Below are 18,090 nucleotides of genomic sequence, written 5' to 3'. Positions count from 1 at the left end.
TCCATTTTTGCCTCAGTCACCTCATCTACAAACTGGGGATGACAATAATAACTTTGTTGAGTAATAAAGTTTAGAGGTAATGTACGCAAAAGCATTAACATTTTGCTTGTATTATAGTACATAAAAATGATTGGTATCATAAGTATTAAGGTTTTAATTACTATAATACCTATATTTTTGACGTGAGAGTTAATCTATAGTTTGTTAATCTTATTAAATAAATAGAAACAGGATTATTAGCATTTCCAACAATTATTCTTTCTACTAGCTCTGGAGAGATTCAGCTGACTGATTTAAATGAGAAGTGGGGCTGGGTAGTTTAGGTAATCTTTAGACAATTGTTGCTCAAAAATTACACAGAGCCCTGTGGCAGACTCACAGAGGTCCCTACACATCTAACAACGTGAAGGATTAAGATTTGAAGGATGTGTAGGGACACTTAGGTCTAACCAATAAGAAAGGAGTTTTATAAATTCTCTTTGAGGTACTAGTAACACCAGAACTGAACGAAATCCACAATTATAACTTTTCTTAGACCCTTCAATTTGCATATTTTTGTCAGTATGAAATTACTTTAAATCATGTTGCCCAACTTATATTTCCCTATTGTCATATCATCCCTCCCCGTGACATGAATTTCTGGAAAAATTAAAATGAGAGAATTTTATTCTTCTAATAATCGACTATTATCCATAAAATATATGCTGAGTGTTTGAAACGATGGGTTTTATTTTGCTTTTAAAAGGCAAGAAGGTAGTATTTCAGCTTTACCTTTAATAAAGGATGAATTTTTTCTACTGGGAGAGATAAAGGGTTTCTTCGCTTCCTCTTTTCAATAGCCGATTGGGCATCAGCTATTGCCCACTTATCAATTGGATGAGGGAAACTTTTTTGAACACGTTCCTTGGAAAATAGGAAAATAACAACTAAGCAACAAATATATTAAATAGTGCTCTTCACTTATAATTTACTTTAAAAATCAAAGAATACCAAAAGCAGGCTTTTCACATGTGCTATAATTTATACTACAACCATACTTAAGAGAAAACTCTACTGTCAATGGATTAGTTTCTTAATTAGACAATTAAGAGATTAAACATTCTTTGTATTATCTAGGGGAGAATATCACATTCAGGATTTCAACTTAGCTGTGATAAAGTTAATGACAAGAATGATTAGAATAAACATTGCTTATATAAAATCTCAACAAGACCTAAGCTCAAGAAGCAAGTATCTAAATCTAATTTTCATTCATTTGACCTTTTAATAATACCAATTACAACCTCAAGTAGCATTTTGCACTTGAAACCTCTAAGAAATGTTTTCTTTATTCATCATGCAAAAGTACTTGACTTCAAAACTATTTACAGATCATGGAAAACAAGGGTTTACATTGGTAACAGCAATTTTTATACACCGTAGTTCATCATTAGAGTTTGAACCCTCTATAAATCATTAATTTTTACAAAATACTTCTCTTTAATTTCTAGCACTTACTTGGTTAGCTTTCCATTGAAAGTGAAGAAACTCATGTTAATGTAAAAGCTGAATTTTCCTACTTTAATAAACTAATGTAGTTCACTTCAAGCAAAAGTGACTCTTTCAGGATACCACAGTGAAAACCAGTAGAGGTCGCTATTAACATAATTTAAAACCATGTAGATAACTGTAAAAACTATTAGATAAAATTAAATGTCACTCCTGATTATAAACCTAAAAAGTTTTGTCAGTTGCTATTAAAATGAAAAATAAAAAAAAGAGACTGTCACATGACACTTTGGAGGGAAAACATGTTGATTTTAGGACATCTTAAGAACAAATTTATAAAGTGAGAATAGTTTAGCCCATTCAAGTTAAGTAAATTTTCTCTTCATCTAGGTTTGAGGCTTGAAATCAGCTGCCAAAGTTAAGAAGTGATCGTTTCAATTCTAATTAATGGAACTGGAGGTATGTTGAAAGAAATTATTGTAGTTATAAATGGAGTTTACAAATTTATTGAAATGCCTAGTTAAAAAGCTATTTGCCAGGACACTATACAGATAATACAAAGGTCCAAAATATTGGGGGAGTTTGGAAGGTAAAAAAGGAGAAAAGGAGGAGAAGGTGGAAAGCAACATCAAAAGCTAAAATTCTTTTCCTTTCTCCAGTCAATACTAGATTTGCTAATCCAAAAACGACAATTAAAGAGATTTAGGACTAACTTAACTATGGCTTCCAATTAAAAATTTCAGTGATGGGTTTAACCTGTGGTTAACCATGGTACAAATCTTATAATGGTATGGCCCTGTGCTGCTATTTTCTTTCCCCTCACCTCTTTCCCTCCCTCCTTCCCTCCCTCCCTTTCTTCCTTCCTTCTAACCTCAACTCACAGTAAGAAATAATAAATTCTTAATACATCTCATTGCATCCTTACACATCATACACATACTAAACAAAGTTCATAAAACAAAACCTGCCCTTATTACACGCTGATATTACACTGATATTTTCTATGTATTAAAAAAAAGTTAGTTGGGCAATGCATAATGTGATTTTATGACTTACTAATGGGTCCTGATCTAGAGTCTAAAAAGCACTGGTGTATGGTAGTGAAAGTATAAGAGAATAGACGTTGAACTCAATACAATTCTTAAACATATTTCACATAGGTCTTTGGAAAAAAAGTCACTGGTAGAATTACATAGGCAAAATGGAGGCAGGGGTTGAGGTGGAAGAAAAAGAAAATAGAATAGCAATCCCTTCCCAGAGAAAGAACAGGTATAATTATGGAAAGACAAGACTTAAGAAATTAAATAAAGAAAAAAAATAAATTTAACAAAGAATATACTTTACCAGGGACATAGAACAGAAAAAAATACTATTAGTTTTTTCTTCTATTTTTTTTTTATAAAGATTAAATACAGAAAATGAGGGAGAATGAACCGGATTGGAGCAATTTTTATACACTATCTTCTAACATGAAAAATTATTGTGAAAAGACAGAAACAAACAATACATATCCCTCCTCTACATTCCCAGAGCACTCATATAAATGCTTCTTTATTCATCGGGAACACTGCCTGACAGATAGCAACACTCAAATACTGGTGGCATGGATTGTTGAATTTTGGCTATGTCAGTAAAACGAAATCCCTTTCATTTGGACTCTGATAGTTCACAATCTTTAGTACAATTTCTCAAAACTTTTCAATTAACATAAGCAAGATTAAATAACATAATATTCAATTAACATAGTATAGATACATATATAGTCCATCAGTTTTCAAGCACTTTCAAAGTATCTATATTCCTAAAACTATAGGGCAACTAAAACCCACTTTTAGTTTTTCATTAAAATAAATCCCCTTGGGGCCAAGTATTAAGGAAGAATTGCTACTCTACTTTGAATTATGTTTATACTTTAATCAAAACGTATTCTTTAGAAAGACAGAAATTTTATATATTGCATTAATTCAGACTGATCTATTTTTTTAAATGTTTATTTATTCTTGAGAGAGAGACAGACAGACAGACAGACAGACAGACAGACACAGAGCATGAGCAGGGGAGGGGCAGAGAGAGGGAGACACAGAATCCGAAGGAGATTCCAGGCTCTGAGCTATCTGCACAAAGCCAAACGCAGGTCTTTTTTTTTAAGTACGGTTTTTAATATGGGCCTCAAATTAAAAAAAAAAAACGTTGATGAATTATCTCTTACCTCAAAATTTATTTGAAGGGCTTATAAAATTCATGACCCTTATGACTTAAAAAAAAGGCTTTGTAAATGTATTAAGGAAATAAAATAAATGTATTAAAGAAATATAAAATCCTTATGAACGAAGAAAGTGAAAAATTGTTTTCTGATAAAAGAATCTAACACACCATTATATTCATTTAAAATCTCTATATATCTAGATTTTTGTCTAAATACGTTTCCAGGAATGGTACAGGAAGAAGGGTATTTGACCATGATTAGATTCCAGGTTTCCACCTTTTTAAAAATCTGTTCTAGGGGCACCTGGGTGGCTCAGTCCGCTAAGTGTCTGCTCAGGTCTTGAACTCAGGGTTGGGAATTCAAGCCCTGCATTTTATTTAAAAAATAAAAATAAAAAAATTAAATCTGTTCTACCATTCTGAGGGGTGTGTAATCTATAAAATAAGCAGAGTAATAACTACTCCATAGGGTTGCTGTAAAGACATAACTATGTATATAACAGTACTCTGAAATTACAAAGCCCATTACCCAACTGATGGCTATTTCTATTTCACTCATACATTCTTCCCAACCTTTCCCAATTCCAAAGCCAGCTCATTGGTATATCACATGGCTACATCCACTTTAAGGGCTCAGATTTACCACTTAAAAATAACATGACAGGGCACTGGATAATTATATATCTTCAGAAGTTTTCTATTAAGAAGCTAAGAAATATCCTTTATTAATATTTAGAGTCTTGAGGGCCTACATTTTGATCAAACCTGTGCAACTCAAAAACTGACGCAGTAATTTTCAAGAATTCATGGAGATCTCCTTCAACACTGGAAAAATTATATATTAGTTTCTGTATTAATAAAAATAAGGAAATTAAATAAACACAGTATAGTATGAGATATCAAGAAAGAACTGAATTTGAGTTTGCAATGTTATCAAACTAGCAAATTCCTAGAACGCCCTCTAACATCAGAATGATAATAAGCAAGATGAGTTCCATAACCCTACTCTAACACACTAGGCACAAGGCTGAATGCTGTATTTTATAAACACTGTGGGAGAACCTAAGATCCAAAAGAGCAACTGGAATTATTCATGAGAAGAGTCAGGCAACGAGTTCTATTCAAGATCTACTCTGAAGACCAATGTAATTAAGTGCCTAAAGGAAATCATGAATAAAAGATAGTTGACCTTATAATTCAATGGAAAAATGGGATAAAAATGTATGAAACCTTCTTTAAATTACTTAAGAAATCAAAGTGAATTACTATTCCACTGTATACAATCTTTTCTACATCTACAACCTCTGTAGTTCAATGTTTTCAAATATCTCTTTGCCTCAGCTGAAATCTGGAACTCCCCTGAAGACTTCGAGAGCAAAAACCGCCCTTGTCCCAAAACCTGCATGAAGGTAAATTTAGCATCTTTTCCATTCCCCAAGCTGTTTCTGGATCATGTAAAATCTTGTCATGATCCTGTGTGACCTTACTGTCTACCTTAAGGACACATGAAATACCCTGGCCTCTTAATTCTTTGAATACCTCATCTTGGAGACTTTCTACCCCAGCCACCATCACATGGCCACATCCCGCTTTGTAACTGTGTTACTGAGGAAATCTTAAATTCCAACAGCTTTGTCTCTGATCCCAATCTATTCTTTTAATTCTCTCACTCAGGTATTCTAGTGTTATCAGTTCTTAACTTTATTGGGAAATCCAATACCCTAATTCCCTCCATGTTTTTCCAATCTACTTGTCCTCTCCTGGCAGGATGCTTGAGTTGTAATGTACATCCAAAAAGCTTAGACTTTCTGGGCTACAGTCTTGACTTCACTACTTATTAGCTGTGACCTTGGGCAAGGGCAATTTATCTAACCTCTCTGTGCTTCAGTTTCCACATTTATTCATTCAACATGTTATTTCCTGAGTGCATTCTCAGTGCCAGACATTGTTCTAGATGCTAGGAATTTGGCAGTAAACAAGAAAAATAACCTTGGAGCTTACATTCTAGTAAGAGAAGAAAACAGCACCATCTTCATGGGGTTATTAAAAAACTTTAAATAAAATATAAAGCACGGAACTATTTAGAACAGTACACAATATTACAGCAAGCACTTAAATATCAGCCATTATTATATGTCACTTTTTCTCCTATCCAGTTTAGGTTCTCTGATGCTCTTTTCAGAAGTTTCTCATTAGATATGCCTATATTATCAATCCCTCATCCCCCGGGGGACAGGGTAGGGCCTGGGGTAGACAGATATACCTCCTACCCAGCCACCGTTTGAGATAAAATCTTTGTTACATTCTATGTGTGTTGTGTCTTGAAAGGTTGTAAAGCCCTGTTATTACCAATTTCCACCACTTCCTTGTCCTACTATTCTACTGTATGTCTATGGTGAAATTCCATTCAACCCAACTATCTTTCTTGTGCCCACATTTGAGTACTGCAAAAGAAATGTCAGAGAAACTCAAAGATTTGTACTAGTATACATTCAAGGTCATTAAAGTCAAATGTTCTTAATCGTTGTTAGACAACTTTTATATTTCCAGCTCTATCTCCCATTTTCTACAGTTAGAACTTCAAACCTTCTTTCTTTTCTTCTCAGACTTTTGACTTCTTCAGATGCCTCTTCTGGGAAGCTAATCCCTAAGCCCCAAGGCCTGTGGTATTAGTTTGTCCCTTTTATGGTGTCCCTCAAAACTTTTATGCACAGTGGATCACATCCTGTTATTGCCATTATTCCTGTATCTCCACCAAACTTTAAGCCCTAAAAAAGACAGGGGCCAGGTCACTGCTGTAGTAGACTGCAGAACTTCCTAGGTTTTTACATGTTTCTTTCCCTTCCAATTGGTGGGAAGGAGTTCACTTACTATCTAAAATACATGTAAAAACTGAAGACCAACAGATTAATAACTAAATGTTTTTATTTATTTTTGAGACAGAGAGAGACACAGCATGAGCAGGGGAGGGGCAGTGAGAGAGGGAGACACAGAATCCAAAGAAGGCTCCAGGCTCTGAGCTGTCAGCACAGAGCCTGACACAGGGCTCGAACTCACAGACTGTGAGATCATGACCTGAGCTGAAGTCGGACGCTCAACCGACTGAGCCACCCAGGTGCCCCAAAATGTTTTTAAATGACAGTGGGCTTTAAAAACAAAAGAAACATTTGAACATATTCCACTCTTAAAACTGTGTGTGTGTGTGTGTGCGTGTGTGTGTGTAAAATTCTAGTATCAAGGAGTAGTGTTCAGGGGTGCCTGGGTAGCTCAGTTGGTTAAGCATCCGACTCTTGGTTTCAGCTCAGGTCATGATCTCACAGGTTCATGAGTTCGAGCCCCGCATTGGGCTCTGCGCTGGCAATGAGGGGCCTGCTTGGGATTCTCTCCCTCTTGCCCTTTCTCTCTGTCCCTCCCCTTCTCACGCTGTCTCTGTCTCTCTCAAAATAAATAAACTTAAAATAAAGGCAGTGTTTTGAGGCCAACAAAAGTTCATTTCAGAACACTTTCACTGACACTGCAACAAGTACACAGTGTGAGTGTGTGTGTGTGTGTGTGTGTGTGTGTGTGTGTGTATAAAGCAAATACAAGGCAAAATTTATCATACCTCTACATCTGAAGCACTTCGGGGCTGAGCTTGGCATAGCATATTTAATAACTGCAAAATTAATTCTTCAACATACTGAAGAGCATCATCACTAGACTCAAGAGTAGGATGAACTTGCCCCTGGACCTATAAACAAAAAGCAAAGTAATTAAAATGTAGGTTTATACTCAAACACATGGTCTGAATTGCAAGTACAGATTTAAATGTGATGACCCAGAAGTTCGTTCTCACTCTCTCCCCAGCCACAATACCATACATGCTTATTAACATGCTCCTGGAGGTTCAGATACCTAACTGCAGATTTCAATATATTTTTTTCTTTAAACCACAGTTACCCTGAGACATGGGAATGCAGAGAAGGAGGGAGAGGCTATGGTTTTCATCCAGAACCAGAACATTTACTCAACATACTGCTTGGGCAAAATTGACCTCCCATGGGTCTCTGGCCCTTGTTTGAACTCTACCTTTCCTCCTAAATGATAAAATCCAAGAAGGATTTCTCTTATTCACCAGTGTAACACTAGCACCTAGCACTGTGCAGGGCACAGAATACAAACTTGATAAATGTTTGTTGAACACAAAATCACCCTATACCAAAGGACACAAAATGGGTACTTTTGACAATCTGTGACTGTCTCTGCTTTATGAAGATAACTTGGTAGTCACTCATTCATAAATGCCTAATCATCTTTACCTTCATTTTCCTCAACCATTTGGTTGGAGGCCCATCAGGCCACTGGCCTCTGTAAAATTTACATTTTAATTGCCAGCATGCTAGCCTTTACGTGCATCCTTTGCCACTCACTATGGGTCACAACTATTCCTTTTAACAAATGGCAGAAAAATCAGTTCCAGGAAACAAACAATATAGGTTTTAAAATATAGTCAACTCTCCAAAGGGCAGAGCCCTCTTGGGAGAAAAGTGCACAATACTCGCTGGCCAAGAGCATGTAGTATGATCTGTCCTATTACACCTCATTATCGAACAGGGTATGACAGCCTTAGTGTGGGGGTACATTTTTATATACAGTGTACTATATTATCAATTTCTGGACCGTGTGTTAAAAATACATAGATATGTATATATCTGTACACATGAATTTAAAACACTTTTTAAGGAAAAATATTTTAGAGGCAATCACAATTCAGAACTGTGGGGGGAATGCTACATCAAGTATGAGGTTTAAAGCAATTTATTATTATTTTATAAGTGAAGAAACTAAGCCGCAAAAGGCTTAAATCCCTTGCCCGATCATTTCCGGTCTTATTCAGTATAGCAATTAGCAATCTGATTGTGATTAATCTGTTTATAAATCTCTTCACCCTGTTAGATGACTGAATGGTTGTGCAGTTAAAATAACGGATAACGTTTGGACTTAGAACCCCAGAATTTGTGTTTCTCAGCTCTGGGCTTACTATTTGCCATGCCATCACACTCTGATGTGTGTAGCTAATGGACCTTGTAAACTTACTTCCCTTCAGCACATAACAACATTAAACCACCTTTTTGTTTTTAAGATGGAATTTGATAAAAAGTTTTATTTATTTATTTATTTATTTATTTATTTATTTATTTATTTGAGTACAGGTGACACATAACGTTACAACAGTTTTAGGTCAACAACAGTGACTCGACTTCTCTCTGCCTTATGCTATGCTCACCACAAATGTAGTTACTGTCTGTCATCATGCAATACTAACACAATATCATGGACTATTCTGTTAATAATCCCATGATTATTCATTCCACAACCAGAAGTCTGTATCTCCCATTCCCCTTCACCCATTTAGCCCATCCCCAGAGCCCCCTTCCCTCTGGTAGCCATCGGTTTGTTCAGGTCTGATTCTGCTTACAAAATTGTATTTTTATTGATTGAATTGCATGCACCCATTTGGCTTAAATTGTCTTGTCAGATACCCTTTAGCTTCATAACCAACTTATCTTCATTTATCAGTGAATCCTAACACCACATAGTGGGCTTTTCTTGAGGGACTCTCAGTCTAGTCTTTTCATTTTTTTTTTTTAAGTTTATTTATTTTGAGAGAGAGCATGGGGCGTGGGTGGCATGGGGAAGGGGCAGAGAGAGAGGAGAAAGAGACAGAATCCCAAGCAGGCTCTGTGCTGTCAGTGTAGAGCCCGACATGGGGCTTGATCTCACAACTGTGAGATCATGACCTGAGCTGAAATCAAGGGTTAGACGATTAACCGACCGAGCCACCCAGGTGCCCCAAGTCTTTTCATTTTTTAATTCTCTTTTCTGACCAGTGACACAACCTGTCCTACTTCTCCTATTTCTTTGCTCCTTTTCCATTTTCTTGTGGAGTTCCTTAGCTTCCTCCACCTCTTAACTGTGGATTCTAGCCTTTTCTGTCTGCTCTTTTCTTCTGTTCTTTCCCCCAAGTAATCTTTACCTCCACATTTTAAACTACAACCAATGCAGACAACTTCAAATCTACCCCTAGTTCTGACTTCTCTCCTGAGTTTTAATTTTTTTTTTAAATATTTTATTTTATACTTTAGAGAGAGAGAGAGAGAGAGAGAGAGAGAGAGAGGAAGAGAGTGCACACGAGAGCAAGCACAAGCAAGGGAGGCACAGAGAGACGGAGACAGAATCTGAAGCAGGCTCCCAGAGCTGTCAGCACAGAACGAGCAGTGAGATCATGACCTCAGCCGAAGTCGGATGCTTAACCCACGGAGCCACCCAGGCGCCCCTGCCTCCTGAGTTTTAGACACACACTTCAAATCACTTGTTAGATTATCTCCATCTATCCTACCAAAATCTCTAATATAACTTAGTGAGAAAAAGGAACTTACTATAAAAGTTTAATAAGAAAAACTATATCTCAGGGTGCCTGGCTGGCTCAGTTGATAGAGCATGCAATCTCTGGGTTGTAGGTTCAAGCCCAAGTTGAGTGTAGACATTACTTAAAAGTAAATAAAATTTTTTAAACAGCACTTGAAAAAACAAAGAAAAATTATATGTCACACATAGAACTCAGTTTAACAAATGGAAATATATTTTAGAAAAAGACAATATAGAAGCCCCTGTTTTCACTAAGATGTAGTACTGGAAAATGTAACTATAATTGGGGTTACATTTCTGTCCAAGGCTCCAGCATCATATAAACTATAGCTATAGATTTATAAAACCGAGGAATTTTAGAAATAAAAGGGACTTGAGAAGTCATTTAACTCAGTGCCTCTATTTAGCAAATGAGAAAAAGGAGATGCCCATGATCCTGCAGTTAACTAGCAATGCTGTAAATACCGAACCTGGGCCTTCTGGTGTCTGGGCCATATAGTTCTTTCCACTAAACCCTTGACTGTCGAATCTGGAGTCTGAGGAGTGTGCTAGTAGCTCCATCAGTACAGAGAGAATGCCCACAAACTGTATCTATTCACATAACGGGCTTCCAGAGAACACATGGCTTGATGTATGCTGTCACACTTCAATAAACATTGTCATGTAATAAATGCAAATGCAGCACTATAAATCTCTATCATCTGAAAAGGTAAAATCATTTTACTCATTCAAAATTACAAATAAAGTAAAATTTATAAATTACAAATTTACTAAAAATCCAACATATAGCTAAAATGCTGGAGATAATAAATATTAAAATGAAAATACTGGGGCGCCTGGCTGGCTCAGGCAGTACAGCATGTGACTCTTGATCTCAGCGTCGTGCGTTCAGGCCCCGCAGTGGGCATGGAGCTTACTTAAAAAATAAAAAAATGAAAAAAATGAAAAAGAACATATTTAATCAGCAATCATTTTAATTAATTTTTTAAAATATCAAAGACTTTTGAGGTATAGGTACACAGAAACACATTTTAGAAAGTGTTCAGGAACGTGTAAATTAATCAGATTATTTTTTAAAAATGTTGTTTTTCAAAGAAACCATGGAAACATAATTCTTCATTAATATAGGTCCCTCTCCAGCTGCTCTTCAATTTACACTTTAAGCTGAAGCAGCAATTCAAACCATTTGTAGTTCGCTAAAACATGGCATGCAGTTTCACTCACACTGTCCTCCATGCCTGTCATTCACGCTCTCATCTACCTGTTTGACTTTCAAAACCCAGATCTCGTCTCATTTGGGAAGACTTCCTTGTTTCTTGCCTCTCTCTAAGGCAGAATTAATGTCATTCATTTAAATGACTTACTGACCCCATTATAAATATCAGACTTTGTTGGTATTGGATACATAGAGCTAAGCCAAAAACAGTTCCTGCTTATATGGGCCTTATACTCTGCTAATGCTTGTACTAGATACCACATTTTTGTTACCAGTTTGTCTTAATGAATTAAAATTACATGTTCCCTTGTCTGCTTGATGTCGATGATCCTACTGGGCAGGGCCTTCTTCATCTATCTATAGAATCATATTCTCTTAGCATTTCACTCTCAATCCCTGACATTCAGAGTATACTCACTCAAAGCCTTGGTGTTGCAGGGGTGAGAGGGATAAAATATTTCATTCTTGGAATTAAGGTTGAAAAGGGATAGTGGTAAGGCTAGATGATTTCAGGAGCATAAACCCTTAAAGCAGAAACCGTTCAACGTACAAAGACAAAACTAAAATAGATGTTTATTTTGTAGAATCATATGAACTGTATATAACCACAGTGGTAAAATGCTATGCTTTAGACAAACAAACTTGATACTGCTTACAATTCAGGCACATATAATCCAAATGCTGGCCAAGTTTAACACCTAGCATGATGCATAAAATTTTAGAAATTTAAATTCAAATAGTTTTATTTATTGATGGTTATTAATATCCAAATAAAACCTATTAGGTAAATAAATAACACAAAGAATTAGGCCTAAACAGAAATAATGCATAATGCCAACTGTTCTTCTAAGTTTCTGAATATTAACCTTCATCATATATTAAACCTGTCAAATTAGGATCAAAAGGTTCCTTCGTACAAGAGACTAATAAATTATTTTACTTCCTTAAAAACAAAAAGAATACTTCAAAATCTCTGGCTGAAAAGCATGGACGATGGTAAATACTTCAAGACAAGCAGAACACCAATTTCTGAAATACAGACTTTTCTCTTTATTCTTTTAAGGAAGATGCTATTAAGCGATTTCTTTAATGAGCAGACAGAAGTAGTATTACATTTCCTATACAGACAGAATAAAAAACACTTCTTTTCTATGAGATAGTATTACAGCTAAAGTGTTCTATTCCATTTAAGTGGTACTGAAAGGTATTTAATAGATCAAATGATCCAAATTATTCAAGACCATACAGAATAGGTTACACTGCCAATCTTACGACAGTCTTCAGAAGTCATCTACAGCTGATATTCATTAAGGGTGTGTGTGTGTGTGTGTGTAGTTATAATAAGCACTTAGGATTGGGTTTATAAATTAGATGTGGGTTTTCCCTTATATACAGTTTTCAAAAATATTATATTTTATACTTCTATTTACTGATATCAAAAACCTCACATACTTACAAAATTACTTTAGGTAACTTAAGTAAAGCAAATGCAAGAACTTCACTGAAGAATTAATTAATCATAGTCGTGAATAAGAATGTCACATGATCATGACAAGAATTCTTTTAGGGTATAATCATCATATTCAACTAAAGATGCCACATTGAATTTTAAACCTTCTTTAAGGACTGCCTGTATCTCTCTTGATGGTTCGTTTGGTCTCTACTGGTTTCCAATAGATTCAGAAGCAACTTTGTTGGCTCTTATTGCCAGATTTTGTGGAATCTGAAAAAAACAAGGATCAGGTCTGTATCAAATCCTAGGTTGAGACTTGAGTTCTCTAAGTGTACTCAGCAGCCCCTTGGGTAAACTGCCAGAAAACACTATGTTGAATTCTGATGAATTTTTAATAGCCTTTTCTAGCTAATGGCTCTCTGAAGAATTAGAAAGGCTTCTAGAGTGTATTTTGTCATATCTTGAGCCCAGATCTGCTACTTGTATTTATAAATATAACAGGAGAATATAAAGTAAAACTTGTATCCTCAAAACCTTTATCATAGCAAATAATAAAGATTTGTATTGTTAAACTTCTTTGCAATGTTACAATGATTATTTAGCCAACATCTGATGTTTCAGGTCCTCATTTTCCCTCATTCATAGATTTAAAAATCAAAGCAAAACCTTTAAAAAAATTAAAGGAGATAAAAATAAATCAGAGAACTTAAATCTTTTCTAGAAATAAAATTGACTAAAAATATTTTCTCATTTCTTGGAGTCTGTTAATTAGCCTTTAGGTCCGTATATGTAACAATCTTTTTAATTTCGTGAGCTTTTTTTTTTTTTTAAGTTTATTTATTTTAAGAGAGGGAGAATGCAGAAGCAGAGAGACAGAATCCCAAGCAGGCCCCACGCTGTCGGCTGTCGGCACAGAGCCCAGCACAGGGCTCGATCCCTCGAACGGTGAGATATGACCTCAGTCGAAATCAAGAGTCACATGCTTAACGGAGGAGCTACCCAGGCACCCCTTTCCTAAGCTCTTATTTGCTGGAGACACAAAGAGGACACAAAGAGTTCAGCTCACACAGTCAATATACGCAACTGACTTAATTAACATAGTGTGATGAGGCTAAAATGGAGTTATATTTAAGGCAGAGTGACAACCCCCCCCCCCTCAAAAAAAGAGTGACCCTTGCTGAATGGTGTGTGAGGATTATCAGAAGTAAGTATCAAGTAAAACACACTTGAACCGGTGCACAGAGAACGAAGGTGTTAAGGGCAGCACATAAGTTACTAAAAAAGCTAGCATATAAAAAATTACAGAGGCCAAGACAAAATGTGAGGACAGCTAAGCCTGGAAAGGGCAGGCTTGTGTGGAATGCTAAGAAGTGGGGAAGTGACCGGGGAAGTAGAAAATAATTGAAAGGTTTTAAGCAAGACATTGACATAATTAGATCCCTTTGCTTAAGAATCTTTCTGGTATCAGTATGAAGAATGAGTTAAAGGAAGATGAGGTTGAAGGAAGCAAAACTAATTGGAAGGATGCTGCAAGGTCTGGAAAAAGAAACCGTGGATGCCTGAACAGAGGGAGAAACCGTGGGAGGTGGGAAAGTGAGGAGGTGTGTTTGGATAACTATTTTGGAGGAGAATGGGGGCAACAATCAGAACCACTAACTTAACCAGGATAGGAAATATTAGAATAGGATAATATTTTGCAGAAAAGAGAAGAAATTCAGTTTAACACCTCAATTTAAGATTTTTGTATTACATGTAGTGAAATAAAACTGAAACTGTTTTTTTTTTAAGTGGTTTTGAAATTTTTATTGTATTTTATTTTTTTGGTTGTGGAGAATTATTTACCCAAACAGTGTTTCAAATACTCAAGTAGCAAAACAACCTAACTACTGGGTATTTACCATAGAGATATATTTACTTATTAACTTACTAGCTGTCATAACTACAGGAAGTAAAAAGGACTTATTTAAAGAATATTTACAAGTAACTTAGTCCCAATTTCCAAGATTCTTCCCCTTTACTAATGTTAGATGAAAATGGTTACAATAAATTGACTGAAATAAGTAAAAATTATTTAAGACTACTTATCACATATTTTGTCATGTGAGCAAAAATAAACAAAATATCTGAGAACCTGTGAACACTGTAGAAGAAGCTTTAGACCACTACTATGGCCAAAAATATGCATATGCAAAAATAATGAAGATAACTTAAATTGTAATGTAATTAAATTTTAAAAATGAAAGCAATGAAAAAAATGATACAGCTAACATACAGCAAAAACTTTAAATTATAGTAAATATTGTTACTAAAAAATTCTATCTCATATTATATGAAGAAATTTCCAACTATAGTAGGAGATATGCACAGAATTTTTAAAACACATACACATTTAACTCTTAATTCAATCTAAATTGTAAATGAAAATATAAGCCTGGGATGTATTATTGTACCAGAAAGCAAGGAAGCTCTCAGATGAATGGGCCATAACAAACAAAACAAAACGTAACAAAACAACACAGGAATCTTATGAAAAGGCAAAGGGCTACCTCAAAAACCAAATCAACTGCAACTAAGTGAAACACACTGAATCTGTGCTTGCTTCAGGCAGCATATATACCAAAAATCGAAATGATACAAAGAAGATTAGCATGGCCCCCGCACGAGGATGACATGCAAATTCGTGAAATACATTGAATCTACAAAAACCAATGAGGTCAAAAGGAGGTTTCAAAAAATACCAAATTGGAAATAAGTGGGGCACCAAGTCTTTATCCTGAAAGAATTAATACACATCCTTCTTTTCCTGTCTGAACTATACTATACTCTGGGATAAACCAAACAACTGGCATTGATGAATTGTTCCTTATAGAAGGATTCCAGGTAACAAATGTAAAAGGAACACAGTTAGAAAACCACCCATTCGCGACTTGAACAACATAAATTCAGACACTAATTACCAACAGATGAAAGAAACCACTACATAAAGAGATGATCTTTTTAAGTAGGGCTCAGGCTATTACCTCCTGAATCCCCTGATCAATCTTAGTTAACGTCACTAAAATTGGGGCCAGACTTGATGCAGTGTGAAGCCACAGCACCACCTGTGAAGTATTCTTGCCAAAAAAGCTAAAAATAAATCTAATCAAGCTTCTAAAGCTGACTTCCATTTATAGCAACTATGACAGATATAAGAAAAGTTAGATATTACCCCAAGGAAATAAACAGAGAACTCCAAAATGTTGAACATCTTGCAGGACAACTGATTCAGTTCCTGCAATAAGTCAACTGGAAGAGGAGGATCTGTATATTAAAGAAATTTAAGAGACATAACAACTACATTTAATATGAAGACCTTGATTCCAATAAACCAACTGCAAAACTGACACTTTTCAGACAAATGAACAAATCTGAATTTTGACTGGTATTATTAGATGGAACCAACAAACTGCTGTTAATTTTGATAACTGTGATAGTGGCATTGAAGTTATGTAAGGGAAAAATGACCTCTGGTGAACTCAACTTGCTTTCAAATACTTCAGAGAAAAATAAAAAGGTAGATGAAGTAAATGTGACAAAATCCAGATACCTCTTAACTCTAGGTAATGAGCACATGAATATTCGTTCTGTCTACTTCGTGTACATTTAAATTTCTTCATTTAAATATGGGTGAGTTCGAGCCCTGCACTGGGCTGCCTCTCTGCTGTCAGTGTGGAGCCTGCTTGGGTTCCTTGGTCTCCCTCTATCTGCTCCTCCCCGACTTGCATGCATGCCCCCCACCCCCCAAAAGTAAACATTTAAAAAAAAGACTCTTTAAAAACACCGGAATGGGACATAAAAATATTGCACATCACCTACAGAGACTATCAACAACGCAAATCCACCCCACTCCAACTATTCCCTTTGCCATGGTCTGGGGATGGGCCCCAAGGTCTGTGTTTTTAACAATACCTCAGGAGTGTCTCAGGAGATTCTTTTTTTTTTTTTTTTTTTAATATTTATTTATTTTTGAGAGAGACAGAGACAGAATGCTAGTGGGTTAGGAGCAGACAGAGAGGGAGACACAGAATCTGAAGTAGGCTCCAGGCTCTGAGCTGTCAGCACAGAGCCCGACATGGGGCTCAAACTCATGAGCTGTGAGATCATGATCTGAGCCGGAGTTGGACGCTTAACCAACTGAGCCACCCAGGCGCCCCTGTCTCAGGCGATTCTTGCAAGCGGTCCTGAAATCACACTTCGAGAAATATTAACATAGAAGAAAGAACTCCTAGGGGCACCTGGGTGGTTCAGTGCATTAAGGGTATGACTCCTGATTTTAGCTTACGCCATGATCTCACGGTTCATGAGTTCGAGCCTGACACGTGGAGCCTGTTTGGATTCTCTCTCTCTCTCTCTCTCTCTCTCTCTGCCCTCCCCCACTCATGCTCTCGCTCTCCCTCTCTCAAAAATAAACTTACAAAGAAGAAGAAGAAGAAGAAGAAGAAGAAGAAGAAGAAGAAGAAGAAGAAGAAGAAAGGACTCCTAATGTCCTAAATATATCTGGACCAGTTAAGGGGGGATTGATAGAAGATCTACAACCTGAGCTGACTTTTGAAAACTGAATGAAAATTGTCTGAGTGAATCAAAGAGAAGGGCAATCTAGAAGGAATACTACAGGTAAACACAAAGAGATATGAGAGTATGTATTGCAGGTTAGGAAATGTCAAGCAGTTTTGTATGATTAGAATATTAGGAAGCATGGGGAGGTGGTAAGAATTGAGGTGGGCAAGAGATAGAAAATAAAAGATTTCTGTAGGCCATGCTAAAAAAAATTAAACTACACTTAATATACTTGGTGTTAAGGGAAATTTTATTCTACATTCTAAACAATTCAGTTATGGGACTTTGGAAACAAACCATAGTGCCTTGAGGACTATTTTTGTCTTAAAAAGGGTCTTGGTAAAAAGACCTTTTTGTAAAAAGACAAGATACCACTATCACAAGGTTACCTTCAACTAGGTTCCCTACTCTGTCCACTACCTAAAATGAGGCTTAAAAATAGGCACTAAAGTCAAATGTTCTTAAGTAGAATGACAAAAATAAAACAATATGCCCATGTTACCATTATGTACCTAAAGTATGTACCTATGTACATACTATGAAATACATGTATTTCCTAGTTCAGTCCACTGAGAGGACCTAAAGGTACATATACCTTAGTAACAATGAGCACATCCAGTGCCCTGGTCCTGGTTTCCAACACCATTCTCCAAAAGAGAAAGCAGGGTTCCTTGGCAACATGCCTGATTCTAGGTCAGAGAAGGGAATAAACAAATTGAGCCTA

General features: G+C 36.1%; 1 protein-coding gene and 1 non-coding gene across 4 annotated transcripts in view; one reads left to right on the top strand and one right to left on the bottom strand.

The window, feature by feature from the left end:
* Positions 1 to 18,090, bottom strand: part of SOS1 (SOS Ras/Rac guanine nucleotide exchange factor 1) — a 150,309-nt gene that overhangs the window by 71,213 nt on the left and 61,006 nt on the right. For all 3 annotated transcript variants that reach the window (XM_043604113.1, XM_043604115.1, XM_043604114.1), the window contains exons 2-3: positions 7,298 to 7,423; positions 772 to 903 (exon numbers count right to left, since the gene is read on the bottom strand). In XM_043604113.1, coding sequence (XP_043460048.1) covers positions 772 to 903; positions 7,298 to 7,423 — 258 coding nt within the window. The remainder of the gene's footprint in view (positions 1 to 771; positions 904 to 7,297; positions 7,424 to 18,090) is intronic.
* LOC122467371 lies at positions 15,362 to 15,470 on the top strand. The gene has a single exon (XR_006292914.1). It is a non-coding gene; the product is annotated as a U6 spliceosomal RNA (small nuclear RNA).

The sequence above is a fragment of the Prionailurus bengalensis genome, chromosome A3 (assembly GCF_016509475.1).
Source record: "Prionailurus bengalensis isolate Pbe53 chromosome A3, Fcat_Pben_1.1_paternal_pri, whole genome shotgun sequence".
NCBI classification, from domain to species: Eukaryota; Metazoa; Chordata; class Mammalia; order Carnivora; family Felidae; genus Prionailurus; species Prionailurus bengalensis.
The sequence above is the reverse complement of the archived record's forward strand: the minus strand, read 5'-3'. Positions and strand labels throughout refer to the sequence as shown.